General features: G+C 43.3%; 1 protein-coding gene across 5 annotated transcripts in view; it reads right to left on the bottom strand.

Moving 5' to 3' along the window:
• Positions 1-8,910: 8,910 nt before the first annotated feature.
• The window catches only part of fam110d (family with sequence similarity 110 member D), a 51,343-nt gene continuing 35,444 nt past the window's right edge, over positions 8,911-24,809 (bottom strand). For 3 of the 5 annotated variants that reach the window (XM_041212140.1, XM_041212139.1, XM_041212142.1), the window contains one exon: positions 8,911-11,761. In XM_041212140.1, the coding sequence (XP_041068074.1) occupies positions 10,363-11,478 (1,116 nt within the window). In that variant the 5' untranslated portion in view covers positions 11,479-11,761 and the 3' untranslated portion in view covers positions 8,911-10,362. Of the gene's footprint in view, positions 11,762-13,541; positions 13,569-20,191; positions 20,248-24,809 lie in introns of those variants that run through there. The other 2 variants (XM_041212144.1, XM_041212143.1) reach the window with 2 other exon arrangements.

Here is a 24,809-nt window from a genome sequence, read left to right as displayed (position 1 = left end):
TCCGGACACGTCTCACTTTGTCTGCTTTTCTATTTCTGACTTCATCACCTTATCTGTCTGTCTTTTTCTCTCCCTCTATTTGTCATCCTCAGGCTCAGTCATTTCCTTCTCTTTGGGCAGGATTTTCAGGTCCTGCCCGGCACGGGAATCACTGCCGGCGGGGCGGAAAATTTGACGGACCAGCAAAAGGTCTGTTGACTTCGGGCAGGAATTTCCAGTCCCATGGCGGGCAGGGCTGGAAAATCCCGCCCTTTGCCTTTCTCACTTCGCTGTGTGGCTCAATTGGTAGTGCTGTCACCTCTGCAAATTCCAAGGTTCTGGGTCAAGTCCCACTCCAGGGCTTGAGCATAAGATTCGAGGCAGACACTCCAGTGCAGTACTGAGGGAATGCTGTACTGTTGGAGAAGCTGTTTTTTTGGATGAGATGTTAAGCCAAGGCCCATCTTTCTGCTTGGGTGGGTGTAAAGGATATCGTGGGCTCTAGTTTGAAGAAAAACAGGGGAGTTATCCCCAGTGTCCTGGACAATATTTGTAACACAATTAACATCAAGAAAAAATAGATTATCTGGTCACTGGGGGAGGCAGTGGCATAATGGTATTGTCACTGAATTGGTATTCCAGGGACCCAGGGTAATGCTCTGCCACGGCCAATGGTGAAATTTGAATTCAATAAAAATCTGGAATTAAAAGTTTGATGATGACCATGAAGCTATTGTTAATTGTTGTAAAAACCGACCTGGTTCATTAAAGTCCTTCAGGGAAGAAAATTTGCCGACATTGTCTGTTCTGGCCTACATGTGACTCCAGACCCACAGCAATGAGGTTGACTCTTAAGTGCCCTCTGAACAAGGGCAATTAGGAATGGGCAATAAATGTTGGCCTAGCCAGCGAAGCCCACATCTTATGAATGAATTTTTAAAAATTATCACAACACTGTTTGTGGGAGTTTGCTATGCGCAAATTGGCTGCTACATTTCCTACATTACAACAATGACTTTACCTCAAAAGTGTTGGAGAGGTTTAATAGTTGTGAAAAGCACTATATAAATGCAAGTTTTTTTCCCCCTTACTCTGTTCTTCATCCAGTTGCTCAGTTTCTCTATCTATCTTTCTCTGTGCCTTTCTCTCCCTTTCTTACTCCTCTTACTCATACACCTGTCGCTCAGTCTGACCCACTCTCTGATGTCATTGGTTAAACCCTTTTAGACCAGACTTTCAAAAAGACTCAGCAGCTTTAACAAGCACCTGTGTCAGAGGACACTATACTTTCCTATCTGAGGTCACCCTGCCTCATAATGTTTTTGTGGGGCAAGGGGGACAAGGTATAATTCACTGAACCATAGATCTACTTTCTGTATAGTCTGTATGTTCATTGCGAAAATGCATGGCTCATAGAAATAAAAACACTACGGGTGCTGGGAAATCTGAATTAAAAACATAATATACTGAAAAAAACTCAGCACATCTGGCAGCACCTGTGGAGAGAGAAACAGAGCTAACATTTTAAGTTGAATATGACTCTTGTTCGGAACGGAATCATGTTGAAAAAGGAGGGAGGATCAAGTGGAGCAAAAAGGCAAGGTCGTGGATAGGTTAGAGGGTGGGGGGGGGGATTAAATTACAAGGACGCCATGGAACAAAAGGCAAAGAGAGTGGGAATGGTAGTAGTAAAGAAACAAAGTATTAGCCCAGAGTTGGTGTTAATAGTAGAATAAAGGTCAGCGCTGTCTGAAAGCAAAATAGCAGAATGTGTTAATACCAGAATAAAGGTCAGTGCTGCCAGACCTGCTGAGATTTTCCAGCACTTCCTTTATTATTTCAAATCTCCAGCATTCATAGCATTTTGCTTTTATTTGCCATAACTGTAAAGATTGTCACTAGTAAACCCAATAGAAAATTCGGATAAACTATTGGCTAGAATGCAGAACTTGCTGCCATAAGGAGCATTTGAGGTGAACAATATAGGTGTACTAAAGGGAAGTTAGATAAGCACGATCAAGAAAGGAATAGAAAGAAGTACTGATAGAGTGAGATAGAGATGGGAGGATGTTCATTTTGTGTACAAGAGCAGTGGACCGAATGGCCTGCTATGTAATTCCATATTTACTGTCCACTCTACAGGTTGGCTGTGGAGACAAGGCCATGCAAAACCCTTTGAGCCCTAAGTAGGCACAATTTACCCACACTGTTGCATTTCTTTAGTCATGTTCACCCTGGGTGCCTGGCAGAGATATCTTCACTACTGAAAGCAAGATTCTTTTGTTTATCCTCCAAACTATGGAACTCTTTACCTTCTGTAGTCTTCCCTTCATTTTAAAACCCTCGCATCCTTTAAAACCAAAGCTGCTTGACTTCTTTCCAACTCTTCCCAATCTTGGCACTGCCTTAAAAATATTTGGGATTTCTCAGCACGATAAAGGGTGTGTGTATGTGTTTGTGTGTAGAGAAGATTTGGCATGATTAAAGTATTAAGCTCCTATGTCAGCCTACAGAGGCAGAAAATGCACAAGAGTCTCTCTGTAGAACCTGACTGAACATCATCAATTCATCCTACAAGTTCATTCCGGAGTCCTCATTGAACAACGTTTCAATAGCTGGAGCTGGTGTTCTGGTGTGAGTGACTTCAACTGAGAGATGGTTTGTCGTACCCCAGCCTTCCATTCAGTTACTCACACTCTACCTTGTTGAGATCAAGAAGGCAGCCCACCACCACCTTCTCAAGGGCAGCTAGGGAAGGGGTGGGAAATAAATGCTGGCCTAGTCAATGACACCACATCCTGAGAATGAATATTTACACAGAATATACAGCACAGAAACAGCCACTCAACCCAACCAGACTTTGCTTTTTTTATACTCCATGGACCATATCGTCCAGTCTCCATATTGTTGGAGACCAGGCATACAGCAGAAGATGAGCCTGCAGAAGTCTTGATGCATGGATGTATGTGGGAATTTCCCATCAAGTTTAAAATTCCAATGGGCAATTCCCCTCCTTCCTGGGACCCTCTGTGAATGTCCCCAACTCCAAGCTAGAATCAGAAACTTCAGGCAATTCCTGGCTACTTACCTGATAGTTACCCAGGAAGTGTTAGACAGGTTAAAACCTAGTCTAACATCTGGGTAACTCAATAACTGACTCCCAATCACCCCACCTGACCCTGACTAACCCCTGGCCACCTGACCACCTTCCAACCAGCCTGACTAACCCCCCTGCGCACCCCCCCCTCGACCTGACTACCCCTCATGATCAGACCTGACCACTCCTAAACCACCTGACTACCCTCCTGACTAGATTTAACTACCCCCCAACCCCGACCTGACTACCCCTCATGACCTGGCCAGACTAACCTCCGACCCAACTACCCGCTCACCCAACTGACCCACCTATCCATGTACCCACCTGGAAGCCTGCCCACCCGCCACCTATACACCCTATCCACCTAACCATTCACTCATTCATGCATCCACTAATATTCACAGGCTGGACATGTAAACTTGCCACTCAGCAGCCAGTGCCATAAAAAGGGGCACGTCCTGTCTGCTCCTGAATCTAGTCCGCTGTGACAGAGCTCCTCAAGGGATGCTGTGCTCATTTCTGCAAAATCTGGGGTCAGAAGACCCCAGAGGAAATGCGCAGCCGCATTGGGTTGGGGGAAGTTTTTCAAGCGCAGTGACAATCCAACTATTACTGCCATTGCTCAGGAGATCCGGGCCCACATAGATCTCATCCCATTCTACCTACCTCAACTCAACTTTTCAGCATATCATTTTATTCTGTTTCCTCTCATGTACTCATCTAGTCTCCTTTTGAAAGTGTTTAATTTAGCGAGTTCACGTTCTCACCATTCCCCGAGTAAAGATTTTTTTTCTTTATTCCCCTATTAGGTTTATCAACAGCTATCTCGCACTAATGGCCTTAGTATTGGATTCTCCCACAAGTGGAAACGTTCCCTTCACACCCAAGCTGTGTGTTGTATTTGTATCCCTGTGAGTCTAGAAGGTTAAAAGGAGTGATCTTGTTGAGGTGCTTAAAGAAGGTTAAAGGAGTTGACTGGATAGAGAGGAACTATTCGTTCTGGTTGGCGAGTGCAGGACAAAAAGGCATAATTGTAAAATTAGAGCTCGGCTGTTCAGGGCTGCTGTCGAGACGGACTTCTTCACATGACGGGTAGTGGAATCTGGAACTGTTTCCCCCCGAAAGCTCGGGGTGGGCTCAGGGAGTGGTGAAGAGCAATTGAAAATGTCAAAACAGATTGATCCGTTTTTGTTAGGCACGGCTTACAGAACTAAGGAGGATAAATGTAGTTCAGATACAGATCAGCCATGATCTAACTGAATGTCTAAATAGGCTTGAGGGATTGAAAGGCCTCATACTCTTTCCATATAACAATTTTCATTTGATGTCCCAAAATGGGAAACAAGAGGGGCTGGCAAACTGGAAGGAAAGAACGCACTGTCACCAAGCTAAGTTGTGAGGAGAGTTTTGAAGGTGACAAGAAGGGTAATGAAGCAGGCGTGATTAAGAAGGGAAATATATAGTGTGGGAAAGGTGGATGATGGCTCAAACACTAATAATGGAGCAGAGGAAGGGGGGTGGGGGGAAAGGGTAGGGAATGATGGGGTAAATGATAGACCTTGGCCAGATTAATGGATATTAGGATGGAAGAGCGGGAGAATTAGATGGTGAGCAAGTGAAAAATCTAAATCATTAAAAGTGACCCAGTCTTGAAGGAGACTTTGAATCCTTTAAACTGTCGCAAACTCACTTCTTCAACTGACTTAGGAATTAAAGAATTCAGAGGAACTTCTAATCTATCAGGCTCTATACAGTTGTCAAGAGGCAGTTCTAAGATAAACTGTCTCTCAAATTGCTGTTAACAAGAATGGAAAATAGCATCTCACAGACTGGTACGACTCCTGAGTCTAAACAACATCTGGCCAAGTAAGAGGCCTGAGCATAAACAGCACTCCAGTGACCAGACTAAGGTCAGGCCCTAATCACAATCTGGAGTTAACTCTTGACATTTCGCACTAAACACATCTCGCATTAGTTTTTTTCTATCTGTCCCCTCCAACACGATCAAAATACTAGTTATATAGCAGGGGCGGTTCATGTTTTAAAGTGCATCACATCCTACTGAGTTAGTTTCTCCTTTTAAAAGCTTTTGAATGAATTTCATTGCTTGTCAAAGAGACACACAGAATGGGGTAAAGTGAGGCATAGTGAATAGTGAGGGTGACTTCAAGAGATATACATATAGACAACGTGTTAGGGAGACTGGGAGAACCTTGACAGCGTGATAGCAGAAGGGGTGATAGTGAATGGTCAGCCCGATTATACCCCTCCTCTTTTTTTGTATTTCCACTGTCTTCAATAAAAACAAAAATGGATAGAGATGTAAAATGGGCAGACTCATAATCACCATTTTACATTATCACACAAATGTCACCACCTACCCCACAAAATGCACTAGGAGAGAGAATGGAATGGAGGCAGACACAGACAGAAAGATAAACAACTCAGCTGAGCACTTTGCTATGCCAGGGAGGGGTCAAGGCAACGGCAACAATCCTGTAGACATTGGCATCATGAGGCCTGAGAAATTTTAGCTCCTGGGTCTTGCCTGGCTGGGTCACCCAGTGCGAGTGGGAAGTCGGCCGGCCATCCTATCTGCCCACCCAAGAAGGGTTAGAATCGACCAAAGCGAAGGCAGCATGTCAGCTTTCATCCCATTTGGATGATGCTTGAATTGAACCCTAGGCTCATGAGATGCAAGTTCACCCACTGTATTGGTGAAGGCAAATTACAAGCAGATGCTGGGAATCGGAAAAATAAACAGAAAATCCTGGAAATACTGCAGGCAGAATCTGTTCTGATGAAAAGCCACAGTTCTGAAACATTAGCACTGCTTCTCTCTCCACAGATGCTGCCTGATCTGCTGAGTATTTTCAACATTTACTGTTTTTATCCCACTGCATTGCTCTATGACTGTAGTTTGGTCATTTTCCAGCCCTCAGTTTCCTGGACCTTGGTACTGGAGATATGGGACTTGTGATTGACTGTGGAGATCTTCCTCTCTTGCACAATTATCACCAAGTTTTAAAGTACTTTAAATTACTTCATACCCAGAGCCAACTGTGTCCCAGTGGGTAGTATTCACGTCTGTGAGTTAGTAAGGTTGAGAGTTCAAGTCCCACTCTTAAGCACAAAAGGTAGACTGACATTTGTAGTGCAGTACCTGAGGGAATTCTGTGCTGTCAGAGTTGCTGTTCTTTCACAGATATTAAACTGAAGTAAATGTCAAATATCCCTAGGCAATACTTATCTCTCAATTGATATCACAAAAACAGAAGTTTTGGTCATTAGCAAATTGCTTTTTTGTGGGAGATTGCTGTGTGCAAATTAGATGCTGCTTTTCTGACATAACGATAATGACAACACTTTGGAAGTGTTCAGTTGGCTGTAACGTGTTGAGGGATGTCCTGAAGTTGTGAAAGGCACTATATGAATGCAAATCCGTTCTGTCCTTTGCATTTTTTGAAAACATATTGTTGTCAATGACGGTTCATTCGTGGAACTTTCATCTCCGACAGGCACCCAGCTGTGCATCCTCGTTCGTTCCTCCATAATGGTGTTAAATCTCACCTGTGGACACCAACCATTCTAACGCATTGGCTGCCATCTTGAATGAACAGAAATAAAACAGCTTGCGGATATTTATACAAAATGAGATCAGATAGCAGGACTGTTGTTTGCTAATCCTAGGTTCAATCAATAATCACACCCTGGCAACAATAAGCAACGCAGAAACACCTACTTGTTCATAATTCAAGTTAAGTGTCACCCTCGGGTCCTCTTGTGAGGTCGTTGCACAATGTTGGAGGCAAAGCAGCGGGAGCTACATCTACCTGAGCCCAGTGCTAAATGTCAGGCTGACATTTATAATTACTAATGTTAGAAACTGTCTTTATTGGCAGCATGGTGTTATGAGAGGATAGGTAATTGGCAACATTTTTTTTTAAGCGCAGCAAATTATGATCAGGCACTGTCTGAAAAAGGGTGGGAGCAAATTTAATAACAACTTCCAAGTGAATCAGTTAAATACTAGAAAAAGAAAATTACTGCAGGGCTATGGGGGAAAGAGCAGAATGAATTGAATCATTCTTTCAAAAGCTGATGAGCCAAAAGGCCTCCTTCTGTCCTGTGAGGTTGTATGTTTTTGATATTTACTGGAACATGCAGGAGGGAGGGAGGAGTTATGGATGGGAAACTCGAAAGTACAGGTTTCTTGCAACGCCTTTCACATTTTTTTCTCCATGTTTCCTGCCACACAGCCGGCTCAGTTGCCAAACTGACTAACAGGCTGTCTGCCTGCCTGTCAGAGGGAAAAGCCTGTAGCAGAAGGGCATTGTAGAGAAGCAGAGCGGGAGGCAGGGAGAGACTGCAGTTGTGAGATGGGGGTCTAATGATCAGGGAAGGCAATTATTGTGCAGGGGAGAGGTGTGTAGGATGGGGTTTAAGTGGTAAGCTTGTTGGGCTCGGGTAACACTCCTCCTCTGGCCCACATTCAGTGCTGTAAACACATTTACCTGATGGACTCACCTCTCTTTCACTTGTCGTGCTTTCTGGTTAAATATAGAAATTGTTAGAATAAATGTGAACTTCTCATCAGACTCTCACCCACCTATTCTTGGGGGTTAAAATCACCCCTATGATTCAATGCACAACCCACTTAAATCACAACTTCATCATCCTCAATTAGATGGGGCAGAGCCATCGCCTTGGTTTCAAGTACAGAACTGTGCTGAGTCAGCAAATAAATCCCCAGTCGGAACGCACCATGCGCAGTTCAGCTCTTCACATCACAAAGGTGACTTTATAAAGAGATTCTGCTGATAAGTTCAAGAGAGGTCTACCAGAATTGAGAGGATGCAACTATCAGGAAAAATTGAGCAGACCAAGGCTCTTTTATCTGGAAAGGTGAAGGTTGAGGGGTGACCCAACACAGGTCTTTAAAATTATGAAGGGTTTCAATAGGATTAATGTAGAGAAACTGATGCCACTTGTGGGTGAATCCAGAACAAAGGGATATAAATATAAGGTTGTCACTAACAGATCTAACAGAACTAAAGGCCTGGATTTTCTGGCCCCACCCACAGCTGGGATTTTCCAGTGTCACCAAAACTCAATGGACTTTTGGCTGGCTATCCAAATTTTCTGTTCCTGCAACAAGCCACGCCTGGAAAATCCCAGCCAAAGAACAAGGGATTTCTTTTCAGAGGTTGGTGTGTTATACTGTTACATGGGGTGGTTAAAGCAGACAGCAGTGATGCATTTAAGGTATGGGTTGGTGCACACTCAAGGGAGGAGGAATACAGTGCAGGGTGGGAAGAGGCAATCAGAATGGTAGGAGCTTGTGTGGACTATAGGCCAGCATAGAAGAGATGGGTCGAGTGGACTGTTTCCATGCTGTACAGTCTATGCAATCACACCAAGGCAGGAAACTGGGACACCACCACAGGCCCAGAAAAGCTGGGCTGGTAGAGAGAGGTTGAGGGTGAAGGGTGAGTGGGGCTGGGTATCAGTAGAGCTCCAATGGCCCTTGCTGGAAAGATCATGTGTGTGAATATTGGGTGTGAACTGGGTCAAGGTGCAATGCGATAGCCCCCAAGGTCATGATACTCATGATGGGGGATGACCAGCACCTATGAAATCGCCACGCCAAGAGGAGAGGGGGAAAGGGAAGGGAAGGGGAGAGGAGGGGAGGGAAAATTGGAAATAAAGAGAAATCTTTAACCTCTTTGTTATGGGACAAATCAACCACTCATTTTGCTGCAATGACCACATCAGAAACAGAACAAATTAGACAGCAACTTTTTTCCCAGCAAGAAATCAATCAAAACCAAATACTCGTTTCTTTTTTTTATTTTCCTCTGTAAAATTTAGCTTTGAAAGAAAAAGCTTTAAAATCCTCCAGAAAAAAAATGTTCCTTTCATTTTAGGTTCAATTGAGAAATGGTTTATATTTAATTCAATTGCCAGGGTTGCGTTTGGGAAACAACGTGATGTTGCTTCAATTCCAAGATCTCCATTTCCTTTAGTTTTTGCCGCTTGTTTTCTATAATATAGAAAAATGTGTTGGTGCAAGCACTGGGATTTTGCTTAAAGCTGCTGAATTGTTCCAAGGCCTGGGTTCAAATTCATCCCAGAGAATGAAAGACACGTCTTCCTACTTGTCCTATAAGAGGTCAGTTTGAGCAGTCACAGCCCGGTGTTTGAGGGGCACAGGACTGCCCCTAATTTGGCAATCTCACTTGGAGATTGCCATGTTGCACAGTAAAGGATGTTGTTGTGTCTGAGACATAATGGGGAAATTGTAGAGGAACTTTATTCTACCTCTAAATTGTACTTTACATTGGGTGACCCCTATTGCTCAACTAGTAGCATTCTCACCTCAGAGGCAGAAAGCTGTGGACTCAAGTCCCCCTCCAGAGACCTGAGAACAAAATTAAGGCTGACGGTCCAAATGCACTACTGAGGGAGTGATGAGGTGTCAACTGTTGGATGAGACATGAAGCTGAGGCCCTGTCTGCCCTCTGGATGAATGTAAAAGATCCCATGGCAGGGGTGTTATTCCCAGTGAAAAACAGAATTACCTGGAAAAACTCAGCAGGTCTGGCAGCATCGGCGGAGAAGAAAAGAGTTGACGTTTCGAGTCCTCAAATTTCTTTTGGATTTCCAGCATCCGCAGTTTTTTTGTTTTTATCTCTGTGTTATTCCCAGTGTCTGACCAACATTTGTCCTTCTATCGCTAAAAAAAAGGTGGTCACTATCACATTTCTGTTTGTGGGAGCTTGCTGCGTGCAAATTGGCTGTCATATTTCCCACATTAAACAGCGTCAATGTACACTTCTAACGTACTTCATTGACTGTAAAGTACTTCAGAAGTCTTTCTTCCTAATCCGTGCTGTACTGGGTCTGGGTGTGCTTGCTGTTGATATGGGTGTGTGAAAGCAGTCTACTCCCTGGCACCCAAGACCCTGACCTTGATGAGCACAAAAACTCTAATAAAGGAAAGCCCACTAGCCCCACCCCATCCTTTCAGGGCTGATGCTGCACCAAACATCACATTCAGCATCCCTTGATCGTTTAATTACTTCAGCTAAAACCTTCAGACCAAAGCAGAACATCAGGTTTAGGAGTTAAATTAAGAAAATAAAACTTCTCAAATATGTGCCATATGGTTGAGCTAAAGACAGGATCTGTTTCAATTCCCCTTGGCATTAGTGAAGCAGTAATGTACTTCAATGAAAATATCCTCTTTGCATGTTGGGGTAAATTCTAAAGCTCTCCTTCCCTCTCTACACTGTTGACTCCTTTGGTCCCTCTTTGGCCTTTTTGCAACTATACAACCACTTGATGACCCGTGCGTTCCGTTCAATGACAGATATCCCCAGTGAGACCTGCTCATGAGTTTCTTCTTCATAAAGGCCCTCGCCACCTCTGCTTCCATGAGACAGTTCGCTGCCATCACTCTCAGTCATGCTGAAATTCTGAATCCTGGGTGAGATAGAGTCCGAGGCAGCAGGAGAGAGGTTCGCCAGCCCGAGATGCTCTGCTACATCTGGCTCAAGCCCGCAGTAATTAAAAAATCTTTCTTCCTCCGACGAGGCGACCGAGTTACGCAGGAGAATGTCCGAGTCTGAGCGTTGCAAAGTCCTGCTTCTCAAAGCTCCTCGGCCGCTTGCTTCAGGTGGATTGCTTGGCAAGTTTTGAGTTCTGGTCACAGAAAAGTTTGGAGAAACTGAACCTGCGATTCCTTTGTGGGTGAAGAGATTGACGCAATGGCTCCCCACCTTTGTTGCTTCATCTTCACTGAGACGGCACATGTGCAACAGCGGGGAGCTGCCTTCAGAGAAGGATCTACTGTTCTCCTTCAGGATGATCTTTGGCAACTCCAGAGGGGTCACTTGTTTGTCCCTCATGGACCCCTGAAATAGGCGTCGGATGAAGTTGTAGCCTCTGGAGTTCTCGTTGCTCCCTGTCTTGCAGTCACGTTTCTGTCGGTAAATGATTAAGGAGTCAGGCCTCATGACTCTCTTGGAGGTGGTCCTCCTAGTGACCACCGAGTCATGGGACGGCTTGTCCACCAAGATGTTCCTGACATTGTTAAGCTGTTCCATCTTGGCATTCTCTTTTCTGTCATTAAAGTCCTGGCATGGACCTCTCGCCTCATCTGGTTTGACCCAATTTCGAGCAGAAGACTGTGGAGTCACACAAGGACTGACGATGGGCTCTAGCTTGGCGTTCATCACTTTCTGGCTTTTAACATACTTGAGCTTGTCTGCTTCAAGCCTCTCAACAGCACTCAGTGTCCGACCCTTATTGTCGCTTTCCATTTGCCTGCGTAGGTACTCCGGGCCTTTGTTCAGGAGCCTGAGAGGTGACGGGGAACCGACTGGAGTAACTGGTTTCATTCTCCTCACTTCACTAGTGGTTCAGGACAATAAGACAAGTCCAGAGCTGAACCAGCAGCAGCATTCAGACCAACTCTCCCATATCCACGCCACTGAAACCGGGTCACCGAAAGCCTTATAATCTTGTTTTGGTGGGGTTTGAGAACGCAGACTCTTCAATGATTTCTTTATTGCAGAAAACAGCAAGAGACAGGATAAAAAGCTTTCAGCACGCTTCTATTAAGGCACTCCACTCTTAACTGGAACGCTTCACCGAACTTTCCTCTCAGCTTCGTGCATCCTTCTGAAAAATAAATCAAAGTATGACATGCATCAGTTCAAAGCCTCTGGACTTGATCCTAAAAGCTATTTTGTCTCTCAGTGCTGACAGATCCAATGCACCAGCAACAGCAGTTCTGAGCTGACACTGGGGGTCAGCTGGCTTAGCTTAAAGGCAGCCAGTTCTCACAATGCACCAGGGAGAGACAGTCTCCAAGCAAGAGGCACACTACAAAACCCAGTGAAATGAATCCTGTGCAGCCAACAGAAACAACATGCATTTATATGATGCCTTTCACGACCTCAAGACCAATTCACAAGTGCAGTCGCTGTTATGATGCAGGGAAGTGTAGCAGCCAAACAGCAATATCCCACAATGCAATAATGATCAGGTGAATTATCTTTAGCTCAACCGAGGGAGAAATGTTGATCCGGACACCTGCAAGAACTACCCCACTTAGTGCCATGAGAGGGCAGTTTAGCATCTTAGCCAAACGATGAAACTTCAGACAGTGCAGCGCCTCCATCAATTCTGCACCCGTGTATCAGCCTAGATTCTGTGCTCAAATCTCTGGAGTAGAACTTGAACCCTCACAACCTTCTGACCCAGAGGCAAGAGTGCTAACCCCTGAACCACAGCCAACATTCCTTAACAAACACTGAGAAAAGGTAAAAAAAAACTAGTCATCAAGAAATGTCATGCCGTTATTTCAGTGTGGCACAGAGTCACATTTAATCAATTTGCCAAATTTGTAGATAGGACAGGGAGCTTTGCATGTGTCTGACAACTTTTATCATATTGTTTAGAAATGGCTCAGTGTTTGAATTGCAATTATTTTGAGGTGGGCTGACCATTAAATAGGCAGTTGGGCAATGCAGCTGTCCCTCAGCACTGCACTGAAGTGTCACAGTCTATTCACAAAAGCAGATTGCCTTTATCTCATTGCTGTTTGTGGGAGCTTGCTGTGTGCAAACTGGCTGCCACGTTTCCTACATTACATTCCCCAAAGCGTCAGTGTTGACCAAAGGTGAGCCAAATGGCCTTCACCTTTGCTGAATGAGTTCAGTAACTGGCTGAAAGTGTGAGCTGATAACAGCAAGACAAAGGTAATGAGTCCTGAATGAACATTGGTACCAACAGACTATTTCCGATGAGATTTAAGGATTGAGAAAGCAACTGAGGAACAACAGTGAAGAAACTAGGGTGGACTAGAGTCAAGTCAGATACAGAAAGAGAAATAAAGAGAAGGAAAGAAAGATTGGATTAATGGACAGATGTAGGGAGACAGGAAAATGTAAGAAAAAGAATTATATTTGAAATTTTTTAAAAAAACCCTAAGAACAATATACTACCTGCAAGAAGGAAACTTTAGTTTCAATTGTTTCTTTCTGAGCCGGAGAGGTTGAATGATATATCAGGAATATAAATTTTATCATTAAAAGTATTCTTTGGCCATTAACTACTAGCCCTAACCTCCTGTGTGGGTTTAGTGATTAATTGATTTTTAAATGCAGCAATACCTTGAAACTCATTGGGGGTAAGTGATGTTGAGGGTGAGTGGTCATTTTCAAGATGTTAATGGTCAAATGATGCAAATTTTCCAACAACTTGTGGCAATTTTCACAGGGTATCTCATCCTTGTCATAAGTTTCTGGATGATTTACACATTAGTAACAGTGAGTGCCATTAACCATGTGGTTATGTTCTTAGCAAATTGTGACCAAATTATTATGAAAGCACTGCACTGGCTATAAGGCATTTTGGGACACCCTGAGGTGGTGAAACATTTTATATAAATGCAAACCTTGTCAGTGGTTGGATGGAATTCTTTAAGCCCGCCTTTAAGTTTAGTTAGCAGACACTCTTCAACAATGTGAGTCATTGTTTGGACGGCACCACACCTGCAGTCTTGACAGCAATGATGTCCTGCTTACCCTCCTTCTGCATTGAGGGAAATGCTGGGAACTGCCAACACGGTGCACTGCTGAGAGACAAAGTGATTCTCGGACATAAATGTAAGTCCCCTTCATGAGACTGCCACTCAATGAAGAACAGCAAACTCACAAACTTGAGCTCATCCAAAGCTGTACTGCTCATATCCAAACCCCCAACAATTCCATTCACTCAATTACCTCCTTGCTAACCTAGATTGGCTTGCTGTCTGACAATGCCCCAATTTTAAAAATCTCATCCTTGTTTGCAAATCCCTTCCATAACCTCACCTCTCTCTATTTCTCTAACCTCCTCCAGTCCTACAACGCTCTACCATACAACACTGATGACACTAAAGCTCTGGATCAAATTCCCTTCTGTGCCACTTCCAGTTTGCTTTCATCTGCTTCCGAAAAACGCTTCTGTTTTGGCTGTGTCTTTGTTTAAACTTATATTCTATGTTTCCTGCTCAGAATCTCTCCTTTTCCTGTCCTGTTAAATGGTTCTGAAACGTTTCCCTTTCAGTAGGAATCGGTTTAAAACAACACACCACAATGAAACAGTTTAGAGAGTATGAGCCACAGGCTTTTAGACCACAATCACTTTCAAATCTATCCCAAATCCCATCACGAGTGCTATCTTTGTATTTTCTCTTGCTTTTTATAGTGACTGACATAATACAGCTGCAGCATAATTTTTTTGTACTCCACCCTCCCATGTGGGAAAAAACATAGTTAGAAAATTAGAACAAAGATCAAAGCAGAGGATGACTTTAATTAGAGTCTTGATGCTTTACATAGAATTACATTGCATAAGCAGGTCATTCAGCCCAATTGGTCTATGCTCTATGCAAGTATCCTCCCACCCTATTTCTTCATCTCGGGCACAGAAGGTTTAGGGAAGATTTTATAAGGCTGCATCAAAAACATGAAGAGTATAGAGTAATTAAGGAGAAACTGTTTTGACTGGCAGAAGGGTCAGTAAACAGAGGGCGCAGATTTAAGGTAATTAGGAAAAGAATCAGTAGCAATGGGAGGTTAAAAAAAATTATGCCTCAACTTCTTACAATTGATACAAATGACCAGTACGAAGGGACAGAAGGTATGGTTGCTAAATTTGCTGATAGGTAGGAAAGTAAGTTGTGAGGAGGATGTAAGGAGGCTACAAAGTGACATAGACAGGTTAAGTGAGTGGGCAAAGACCTGGCAGATGGAGTATAATGTGGGCAAATGTGAAATTGTCCATTTTGGCAGGAAGAGTAAAAAAGAAGCATATTATCTAAGTGGCAAGAGATTGCAGAGCTCTGAGATTCAGAGGGATCTGGATGGCCTAAGGCATGATTCACAAAAGGCCATTATGCAGGTACAGCAAGTAAGTAGGAAAGCTATTAGAATGTTATTGTTTATTGGGAGGGGAATTGAATACAGAAGTAGGGAGGTTATGCTTCAGTTGAACAAGGCACTGAAGAGACTACATCTGGAGTACTGTGTATAGTATTGATCTCTTTATTTAAGGAAAGATGTAAATGCGTTATAAGCAGTTCAGAGAAGGTTTACTAAGCTAAAAACAGGAATGGGTGGGTTGCTTTATGAGGAAAGGGTGTAGAGAGTAGGCTTCTATCTACTGGAATTTAGAAGAGTAAGAGGTGACTTGATCGAAACCTTTGAGAATCTAAGGTCTTGACAGAGTGGATGTGGAGAGGATGTTTCCTCTTTTGGGAGAATCTAAAACTAGGAGTCACTTTAAAAACAAGGGTCACTCAGTTAAGATGCAAATAAGGAGACATTTTTTCTCTCAGTGTTGTGGGTCTTTGAAACTCTCTTCTCCAAAAGACAGTGGAAGCAGGTTCTTTGAATAATTTTAAGGCAGATCTAGATAGATTCTCGTTAAACAAGGGAGGTTAAAGGTTATTGGGGGTAGGCAGGAAGTTCAATCAGATCAGCCATAATCTTACTGAATACCGGAGCATGCTTGAAGTGGCCTACTCCTGCTCCTAGTTCATAAGTATGTCCATATGTCATTGCACTGCCTGAAAGGGTGGTAGATGCAGACACGTTAATAACTTTAAAAAGAGAATAGGATAAATACTCAAAAGGGGAAAAATTTGCAGTCTACGGAGAAAACAGTGCAGAAGTCGGACTGTTTGGAGAGCTCCTTCAAAGAGTTGACACAGGAATGATGGACCGAATGTCCTCCTTCTGTGTTGTATAATTCTATGATTCCAAAACACCTACTCCTTCATTAGGCAGAGTGGTGGAGAGAAAAGGGAAGGAAGGCAAAGATAGGGAGTCATAAAATCAGACCGCATAGTACAGGATCTTTCAGCCCATGGTGCCTGGACCGGGATAGAGTGTTCCAATGGAATGTCAGTCTGCACTATGGGTTCAAGTCTCCAGAAGGGGTTTGAATGGACAACTTTCTGGCTCTCAGGGGAGAATACTAACAACTGAGTCAAGCCTGCTGACAGACTTTTCTCCATTATTCCAGGACAATCTGGTTTTATTTCATGTTTTTCGCATTTCCAGTATATGTTCAGTATGGTGGGTATTCAGATCAAAACCTAAGACAATCTGGTGGAAAGAATCTGTGAAATGCCATCTGTGACTCTGTCAGAGGTGCCATCTTTCAGATGAGACGCCCTCCCAGGTGGACATGAAAGATCTCATGGCCAATATTTCGAAGCTGTTCTCCCTAGTGCTCTGGGTCAATATTTATTCCTCAACCAACATTGCTAAACTGGATCTCCTGATTATTATCACATTGCCGTTAGTGGGGCCCTGCAGTGTGCAAATTGATTGCTTGTATAACAACAGTGACTGCATTTCAAAAATAACTAAAGCGAAGTACTTGGGACGTCCTGAGGTCACGAAAAGTGCTATATAAATGCAAGTTCTTTGTGTTTTCTTCCTTCCATGGGAAACCCTAGCTAAAGAACAAACAAGCTGCTCTTTCATCCAAAGATACAACTGAAGCTTTTCATGTTTGCAGCAGGAAAATACCACATGTCAAGCTTTCATTTTCATCGGAGGAGAAAGGAGAATGAAAAGGAGGGAACTGGATCACTTTTGGCTATCAATTCATGACAGTAGCAAAATCTGGAATATTCATTCTTGTTTCTTAAAACAGGTTCCTTGTTTTTGAAAGGCATGTACTCTATTAACATCAATGTATGCTTTACATAACAAACACATTTCACATGACTTGCTCTAAGTTTGAGAAGACGGCCCACTACCACCTTATCAGGGCAACCAGGGATGGACAGTTAATGCCAGACTTTAAGTGATGCCCACGTCCCAAGGGCAAATAAAGGTCACACTGTACGCATGATGCCATTGTCTGGTCCATCATGTCTAACTGCCCTTAGTACTGCAGGTCTAATTTTGAAGTACCTCTGGGGATGCATTGCAAACCAGAAAAATCCCTGCTTTTGCTTCTGTGCTGAGTCGGGTTGCGAACCCTCCAGGAGTGGCCTGGGACCTCCAGGTGTTGAAGATTAATCTCCAGGGCACTGCTATGTGCAACTCTGGAGAAAATCATCGGGACATTAAAAAAGACTGCTTTTTAACAAATTTCTTTGAACGTTTCTCTTTGCAAGTTATACAAATATTGAAGATGGGAGAAAAGGCTGTTTGGCTGACGGTCAAGCATCATCCTATTGGGTAACGAGTCTTTTTGCTTTCCAATTAGTGTATGAAGGCAGTCAGCCACAAGGATGGATATGTTGGCTGGAGCATGGAGGCAAGTCATGTGATGAAACCTCCAGGAATACATTTAATCACAGCTGACAACACTAGTGCTGAGGTAGCTTATCTCGCCAGAGGTGGGATATCGCAAAGCATATCAGTAATGCTGAGATAAAAACAAAAACAAAAAACTGCGGATGCTGGAAATCCAAAACAAAAACAGAATTACCTGGAAAAACTCAGCAGGTCTGGCAGCATCAAACGTCAACTCTTTTCTTCTCCGCCGATGCTGCCAGACCTGCTGAGTTTTTCCAGGTAATTCTGTTTTTGTTTCAGTAATGCTGAACTAGGGAGAAGAAAGAAAATCAGTAGGGGCGCTTAACTGCTGTTTGTTATCGTTGGGACACTCACACATGTAGACATGGTCGGGGGGTGGTGGGGGGGATGCGGGGAAAGTTAGAACCAGTTTCAGCTGTGTGCCCCCCTCCCCCCACACCATTAGATATGTAGTGTGTAGCCTCGTACACAAGGAATGGCAGATGAGGTAAAGTAATTGATGTGCCCAATGCCCAAACCCCAGAGTCAACATCTGGAAAAATGGGCAAAATAATAAGCAAGCCTATTTTCCAATTCAGAATATGGTACACGTTACAGAGTGTTCCACAGAATAAGATCTCAGGGGTCAAGATGACTTTGATAAAGCAACTTGTGTGGTTTGACATCACCTCAGCCTCTTGATGCATCACTGACTTGCAGCTCACAACAGGTTTGGTGTTTTCCTGCACTCTCAAAGCCCTTACTGTAATGAAAAGGCAGCATTGACACATGATAGTACAGAGAACAGTGCCCTGGCAATTGAAATTATGTTACAAACAGTCAATCACAACTGAAAGGCTTTTTGCACCCAAGAAAACACAACAAAGGATTGAAAATTACAAGGAAGTGGGTGTCTCATTATCCTAAAAGCCCTTTTGATCAATGAACATTCATGTCATGGAGTCAATGCACCATGGAAGGAGGCCATTCTGCCCATTGAGTCCATTCTGGCTCTTTTGGAGCGATCCAGTCAACCCCATTTCCCTGCTTTATCCCTGTAGCCCTGCAAGTTTTTTTTTCCCCTCGAGTACCTATCTTTTTGAAATTATTAATCGTTTCTGCTTTCGCCACCCTCGTTGGTAACGAATTCCATGTCATTGGACATTCACTGCATAAAAAAAAATATTTTTCACATCCCCCTGCATCTCTTGCCCAAAACCTTAAATCTGTGTCCACGAGTCCTTGTACCAGCAGTCAGTAGGATCAGGTTTTCTTTACCTAGCTTATTTGTACTGTTCATAATCTTGTACATCTCTTTCATATCTCCCCTCAAACTCCAGCTCCAACCCCAATTTCTTCAACCTAGCTTTGGACCAAGATCCCCATATCCTTGGTAAATCTCCTCTGCACCCTGTCAAGGACCCTCACATCCCTACTAAAGTTCTTAAATGTAGATTCACTTTGGCCTGAGAAATTGAAACCAACTGTAGTCTGTACCGCGATCAGATAAAATTGATTTCTTTTTGCTCTATATGGAGGAAATTCAAAACTCAAAGGTATACATTGGATATTTTGAACAAAAAAGAATCAGTCGGACCTTCTACATCAGTGAGCATGCTATTTGGACGAAGAGGGTCTCAAAGCAGGCAGAGTTTCTCTTTACCCATCATCAATGCATTTGCCTGCCAGCAGGAGTTATTGGAAAGCTATCAGCAGTGACTGATCTTTCTCTTCCCTAGGCCAGGGGTCTGGAGATCAATTCCAGATCAATTAGCTTTCCACTGTCCATGGATTGTACCTGATTTCCCCTGTTTTGCATAATTAAATGCTCTCCATGCTTTCTCCAAAATCAAACTCCTCCAATTTAAACAAAAACACAGGTAAGAAGGTAAAGAAGACGATAACACCCATTTATAATGGTAACAGAACTATCTCTTTTGAACTGTTTCTGAGTTTGAAATTCTGCCACGTTGTCCTTTTCATTCTGAATTCTGCTGCTTGCACCCTAACGCACATCAAGTTCCATTCACTCACTGTGCTCGCTGACCTACATTGGCACCCAGTCCAACAATGCTTCGATTTTAAAATTCTCAGCCTTAACTTCAAATTCCTGCATGACTTTGCTCCTCCCTATTATTTCTCCAACCAAAGAGCTCTCCAAAATCACTGTGCTCTTCCAGTCCTGGCCTCTCACACATCCCAGATTCTCATCACTCTAACATTAACCATGTCTTCAGCTGCCGAGACTCTAAACTCTGGAGTTTCCTCCCTAAATCGTTCCGCCTCTCTACCTCGCTCTCCTCTCCCTAAAACCTACCTTTCTGACCAAGCTTCTGAAGCCTTGTCCTAATATCTCCTTATGTGGCTCAAGCTCAAGGTATGTCTGATAGTCCCACACTATGGGATTGTTTACCATATAAATACAAATCGTTGAACTGCATATCTAGTTCACTACGAGCTATGTATCACAAAGGATCATTTAAATGAACAGGATTTCTGGTACAGATGGTCTACAATTGGTTGTCATTTCGTGAATATTTAAATGTTCGTGGTGCTTGCAATAGTAATCGGCTATTCATCGGTTCCGACTCTTTGACCTCAGTTTCATTGGCTGCAGACCACGGAAATGTGTAAAGATTTTCAGTCACCTTTTCAATGGCCTTTCATCCATGTTGCCAAATGGCCAGAGAATAATCAGACTTGGTGACCCCATGTGACCAAAGGATTCAGGACAGGGAGATTCATTGACCCCAGCTGTTCACTGCCTTTTATAGCCCCCAATAAAAACTGTTTGAAATCGCACCTCAATTAGGTCCTTAGGTGTACTTCAAGTTCCGATTTACGATAGGCCCTCAAACCCTGGGTTTCAAGGATTAAAGACTGCAATTTGTGAAGAAAAAAAGAGACTTGCATGAAAAATCTCAAAAAGGGAAGCTCGTAAAGAATGGTAACTTTGCAAAGATGATTTAAGGTAAGAGTTATATGTACAGAGGTGGAAACACTATAAATATGTTGAAGTAGACAAAGCCAAAACAAATAATGTGTTAAGGTGAAACAAAAATAAAAATACCTGGAAAAACTCAGCAGGTCTGACAGCATCTGCAGAGAGGAACATAGTTAACGTTTCGAGTCCATATGACTCTTCAACAGAACTAAGTAAAAATAGTTCTGTTGAAGAGTCATACGGACTCGAAACGTTAACTGTATTCCTCTCCGCAGATGTTGCCAGACCTGCTGAGTTTTTCCAGGTATTTTTATTTTTGTTTTGGATTTCCATCATCCGCAGTTTTTTGCTTTTATATCAATATGTTAAGGTGTATGTGCTTCATTCTGGGTCTTGGCCCTTCACCTAGTTGTACAATCAAGTAGCCATTGGATAATTTCATTACCATATTTGCCACTCTGCCAGGGTTACCAACTCAACTTGGAGGTATTCCAGGAGATTTCATCACATGTCATTCCGCCTCCCACCCCACACTCACACCATTGGTCGCTTGGCACATCCATTCTCGCAGTGCCCTGCTTCCCACAGCTAACCTGCAAATAATGAACAGACTCTTACCCAATTGGATGATTCTTGGCTGTTGGGCAAACAGCCTTTTTCCATATCTCCAAAATATTTATAAGTCTTAAAAGAAAATGAAAAGCATTTTTTAAAATGCCTTAAATAATTTTGATTGTAGCAGTGCTCCACCAACTCTGGTCTCTTGCATAGCCTCACTCCATTCACCTCATAACTGGTGGCTCTGCTTTCAGCTGCTAAGGGCATAAGCTATAGAATTCCATTCTAAAACTCTGCCTTTTTCTCCTCCTTTATGACCCTCCTTAGAACATATCACATTGGCCAAGCTTTTAGTCACCCGTCCTAATAAGTCTTTATGATGTCAGGTTTCATTTGACAACACTTTTGTGAAGCACCTTGTGTTGTTTTACAACGTTAAAAGGTGCTGCATAAATGCAACTCGTTTTATACTGAAGCCATAATCCGTATAACTTGCTGTCCATTTTCTCTTCTTCAAGACTTTACCCAAATGGTTGCTCCTCATCCTGAATCAAGTTAGGGGGAATTAACAAGCTATTCAACCATAGGGATTGTCATCACTGGCCTCCAATCCTGTCCACACATGTAATAGGGATGGGAACAAGAATTGGTCAATTTTCCATTCCCACTCCCCAACCCTAATACAGGGCTAGTGATTAAACCAAGCACAGAAATTGAGATTGGTTAACTGCACACAGTGTCAGCTATGGCTCCATTGGTAGCACCCTCTCCTCTAACTCACAAGGTTCCAGGTTCAAGTCCCACTCTAGGATTTAAACATTAAAAATCAAAGCTGACACACCAGTGCAGTACTTAGGGAGTGCTGTGTGCTCTACTGAGGTCATGTCTACCCTCTCAGGGGTTGGGGGGGGTGCAAAAGATCCCATATTACAACTGCCAAATAGAGCAAGTGAGTGTCTGGCCAATATTTGTTAATCAACATTACAAAACAGATTATTTGATTGTTTATCACATTGCTGTTTGTGAGAATTTGCTGTGTGCAAATTGACTGCTATGTTTCCTACATTCCAACAGTGTACACTTTGAAGGTACCTCATTGGCTGTAAATTTAAGCACTTTTGAGATGTCTGGTGGTTGTGAAAATCACTATCTAAATGCAAAATCTTCTTTCAGACCAGATTGAACTTTGGGCCTGCCCGATTTCCATGGCTTAGTACGGTACAGGGCGGTGCCATCATCCATAAGGCCACGTGGGGAGCTTATAATCAACTGGTACTGCAAAGCAAACAACATGTGCAGCAAGCTGTACTTTCCATTCCAAATTTATAACGCAGGTCAGCACTTTCAAAGACTGAAACAGAAATCATGAATACAGTAGGAGCAGCTCAAAGATAGAGAGAGAGAGAGAGAGAGGTGTGTCATGCCTGCAAATTGTCCACCCAGTTATCCTGGCCAGACTGACATATTATTATACCAGAGCTTAATGCTAGGGGAAGTCTTGGGTAAATCTAACTCACAATCATAGTTTACCACAGAGCAATATATCCAGGGGTTTAAAAGGAACACAGGAAGCCTTGCATTTATATAACGCCTTTTCACAACCTCGAACATCCCAAAGCTCTTTACGGCCAATGACACACTTTTAAAGTGTAGTCATCATTGTAAGATAGGAAACATGGCAGCTAATTTGTGCACAGCAAGGTTCCACAAAGAACATTGTGCTAACAACTAGACCAGCTTTTTTTTAAAAAAAAGAGTAATGTTGCTTCCCTGGCTGAGGCACAGGGAAGAACTCCCCCACTTTCTTCAAAGTAGCGCCATGGGATCTTTATTTCAGTCTGAGGGGGCAGGTGGGACGTCCATTCGGCTCACATTTGAAAGACAGCATCTCCAACAGTGCAGCTCTCCTTCAGTATTGACACTGGGATCAGCAGTCTAGGTTTTGTGCTCAAGTGTCTGAAGTGGGACATGAACACACTGCCTTACCTGACAATGTCTTACCGATGTCTACCTACTAATGTCTCATCAATATCTTACCTAACAATGTCTTACCAATGGTGCTGTGTCATGAAATCACCAGAAACATGAAGTGTTAGGAGATATTCAGCAACACTGAATGAGGATAATGATTGGGATTTAAGGTCAACTCTTTGCAAAGGGAGGGCTGGCTTGTAACCAAAGGGACAAGGAGGAGGAGACGATACAAGATGTGGAGGGAAGGATGGAGAGGGAAGGGTGGGAAGCTAATTTTAACAAGTAAAAATTCTACTATTTAACACAACTTTCCTGAAGAAATCTGAAGTTACAAAGTGCCTTCAACATAAAAAAGATATCTATAGAAAAAATGGCTGCAAGGCTAAAACAGGAAATGTCAGGTGTAGTTGGTCAAAACTTAGTCAAAGAGGTAAATTTTAAGGAGGGCCTTAAAGTTAAGAGACAAACGTTTTCTATTCATTCGTGGGTGGGCTGTGGATGTCACTGGCTAAGCCAGCATTTATTGCCCATCCCGAATTGCCCTTGAGAAGGTGGTGGTGAGCTGCCTTCTTGAACTGTTGTAGTCCATGTGGTGTAGTTACACCCACAATGCTGTTAGGGAGGGAATTCCAAGATTTTGATCCAGTGACAGTGAAGGAACTGCAATATATTTCCAAGTCATGATGGTGTAGGCTTGGAGGGGAACTTCCAGGTGGCTGTGTTTCCATATGACTGCTGCCCTTGTCCTTCTAGATTGTATTGGCTGTGAGTTTGGAAGGAGCTGTCTAAGGAGGCTTGGTGAGTTCCTGCAGTACATCTTGTAGGTGGTACACACTGCTGCCACTGTGCGTCAGTGGTGGAAGGAGTGAATGTTTGTGGATGGGGTGCCAATCAAGCAGGGTGCTTTGTCCTGGATGGTGTCAAGCTTCTTAAGTGTTGTTGGAGCTGCATTCATCCTGGCAAGTGGAGAGTATTCCATCACACTCCTGACTTGTGCCTTGTAGATGGTGAACAGGCTTTGGGGAGTCAGGAGGTGAATTGCTCACTGCATGATTCTTAACCTCTGACCTGCTCTTATAGCCACAGTATTTATATGGGTAGTCCAGTTCAGTTTCTGGTCAATGGTAACCCCCTGGATTTTGACAGTAGGGGATTCAGCAATGGTAATGCCATTGAATATCAAGGAGCAATGGTTGGATTCTCTTTTGTTGGGATGATCATTGACTGGCATTTGTGTGGCACAAATGTTACTTGCCATTTGTCAGCCCAAGCCTGGATATTGTCCAGATCTTGATGCATTTGGACATGGACAGCTTCAGTATCTGAGGAGTTGCGAATGATGCTGAACATTGTGCAATCATCAGTGAATATCCCCACTTCTGACCTTATAATGGAAGGAAGGTCATTTATGAAGCAGCTAAAGATGGTTGAGCCAAGGACACTACCCTGAGGAACTCCTGCAGTGATGTCCTGGGACTGAGATGTTTGACCTCCAACAATCACAACCAATTTCCTTTGGTGCTAAGTATGATTCCAACCAGCAGAGAGTTTTCCCCTGATTCTCATTTACTCCAATTTTGCTCAGGCTCCTTGGTGCCACACTTGGTCAAATGCTGCCTTGATGTCAAGGGCAGTCACTCTCACCTCACCTCGGGAGTTCAGCTCTTTTGTCCATGTTTGAACCATGTGGAGAGATGGAATTCTGGAATGTGGGACCTAGGAAGCTGAAGGCATGGTCGATAATGCCAGGACAAAGGGCATGAGGGATGCAAAGATGCCAAATCTCAGATGGATTTGGGGGATCCTCTTGATGAAGGTTGCAGAGATAGGGTGGGGAGGCCAATTAAGCAGTTGTACCTACAGCTGCCTAGAAAAAATAAGCACTTGCGTTTATATAGTGACTTTCACAAACTATCTCAGGATGCCCACAGTGATTTACAACCAA

Source organism: Carcharodon carcharias, chromosome 19 (assembly GCF_017639515.1).
Source record: "Carcharodon carcharias isolate sCarCar2 chromosome 19, sCarCar2.pri, whole genome shotgun sequence".
Classification (NCBI taxonomy): Eukaryota; Metazoa; Chordata; class Chondrichthyes; order Lamniformes; family Lamnidae; genus Carcharodon; species Carcharodon carcharias.
Note: the sequence above shows the minus strand (reverse complement) of the source record. Positions and strands in the feature narration are given on the sequence as shown.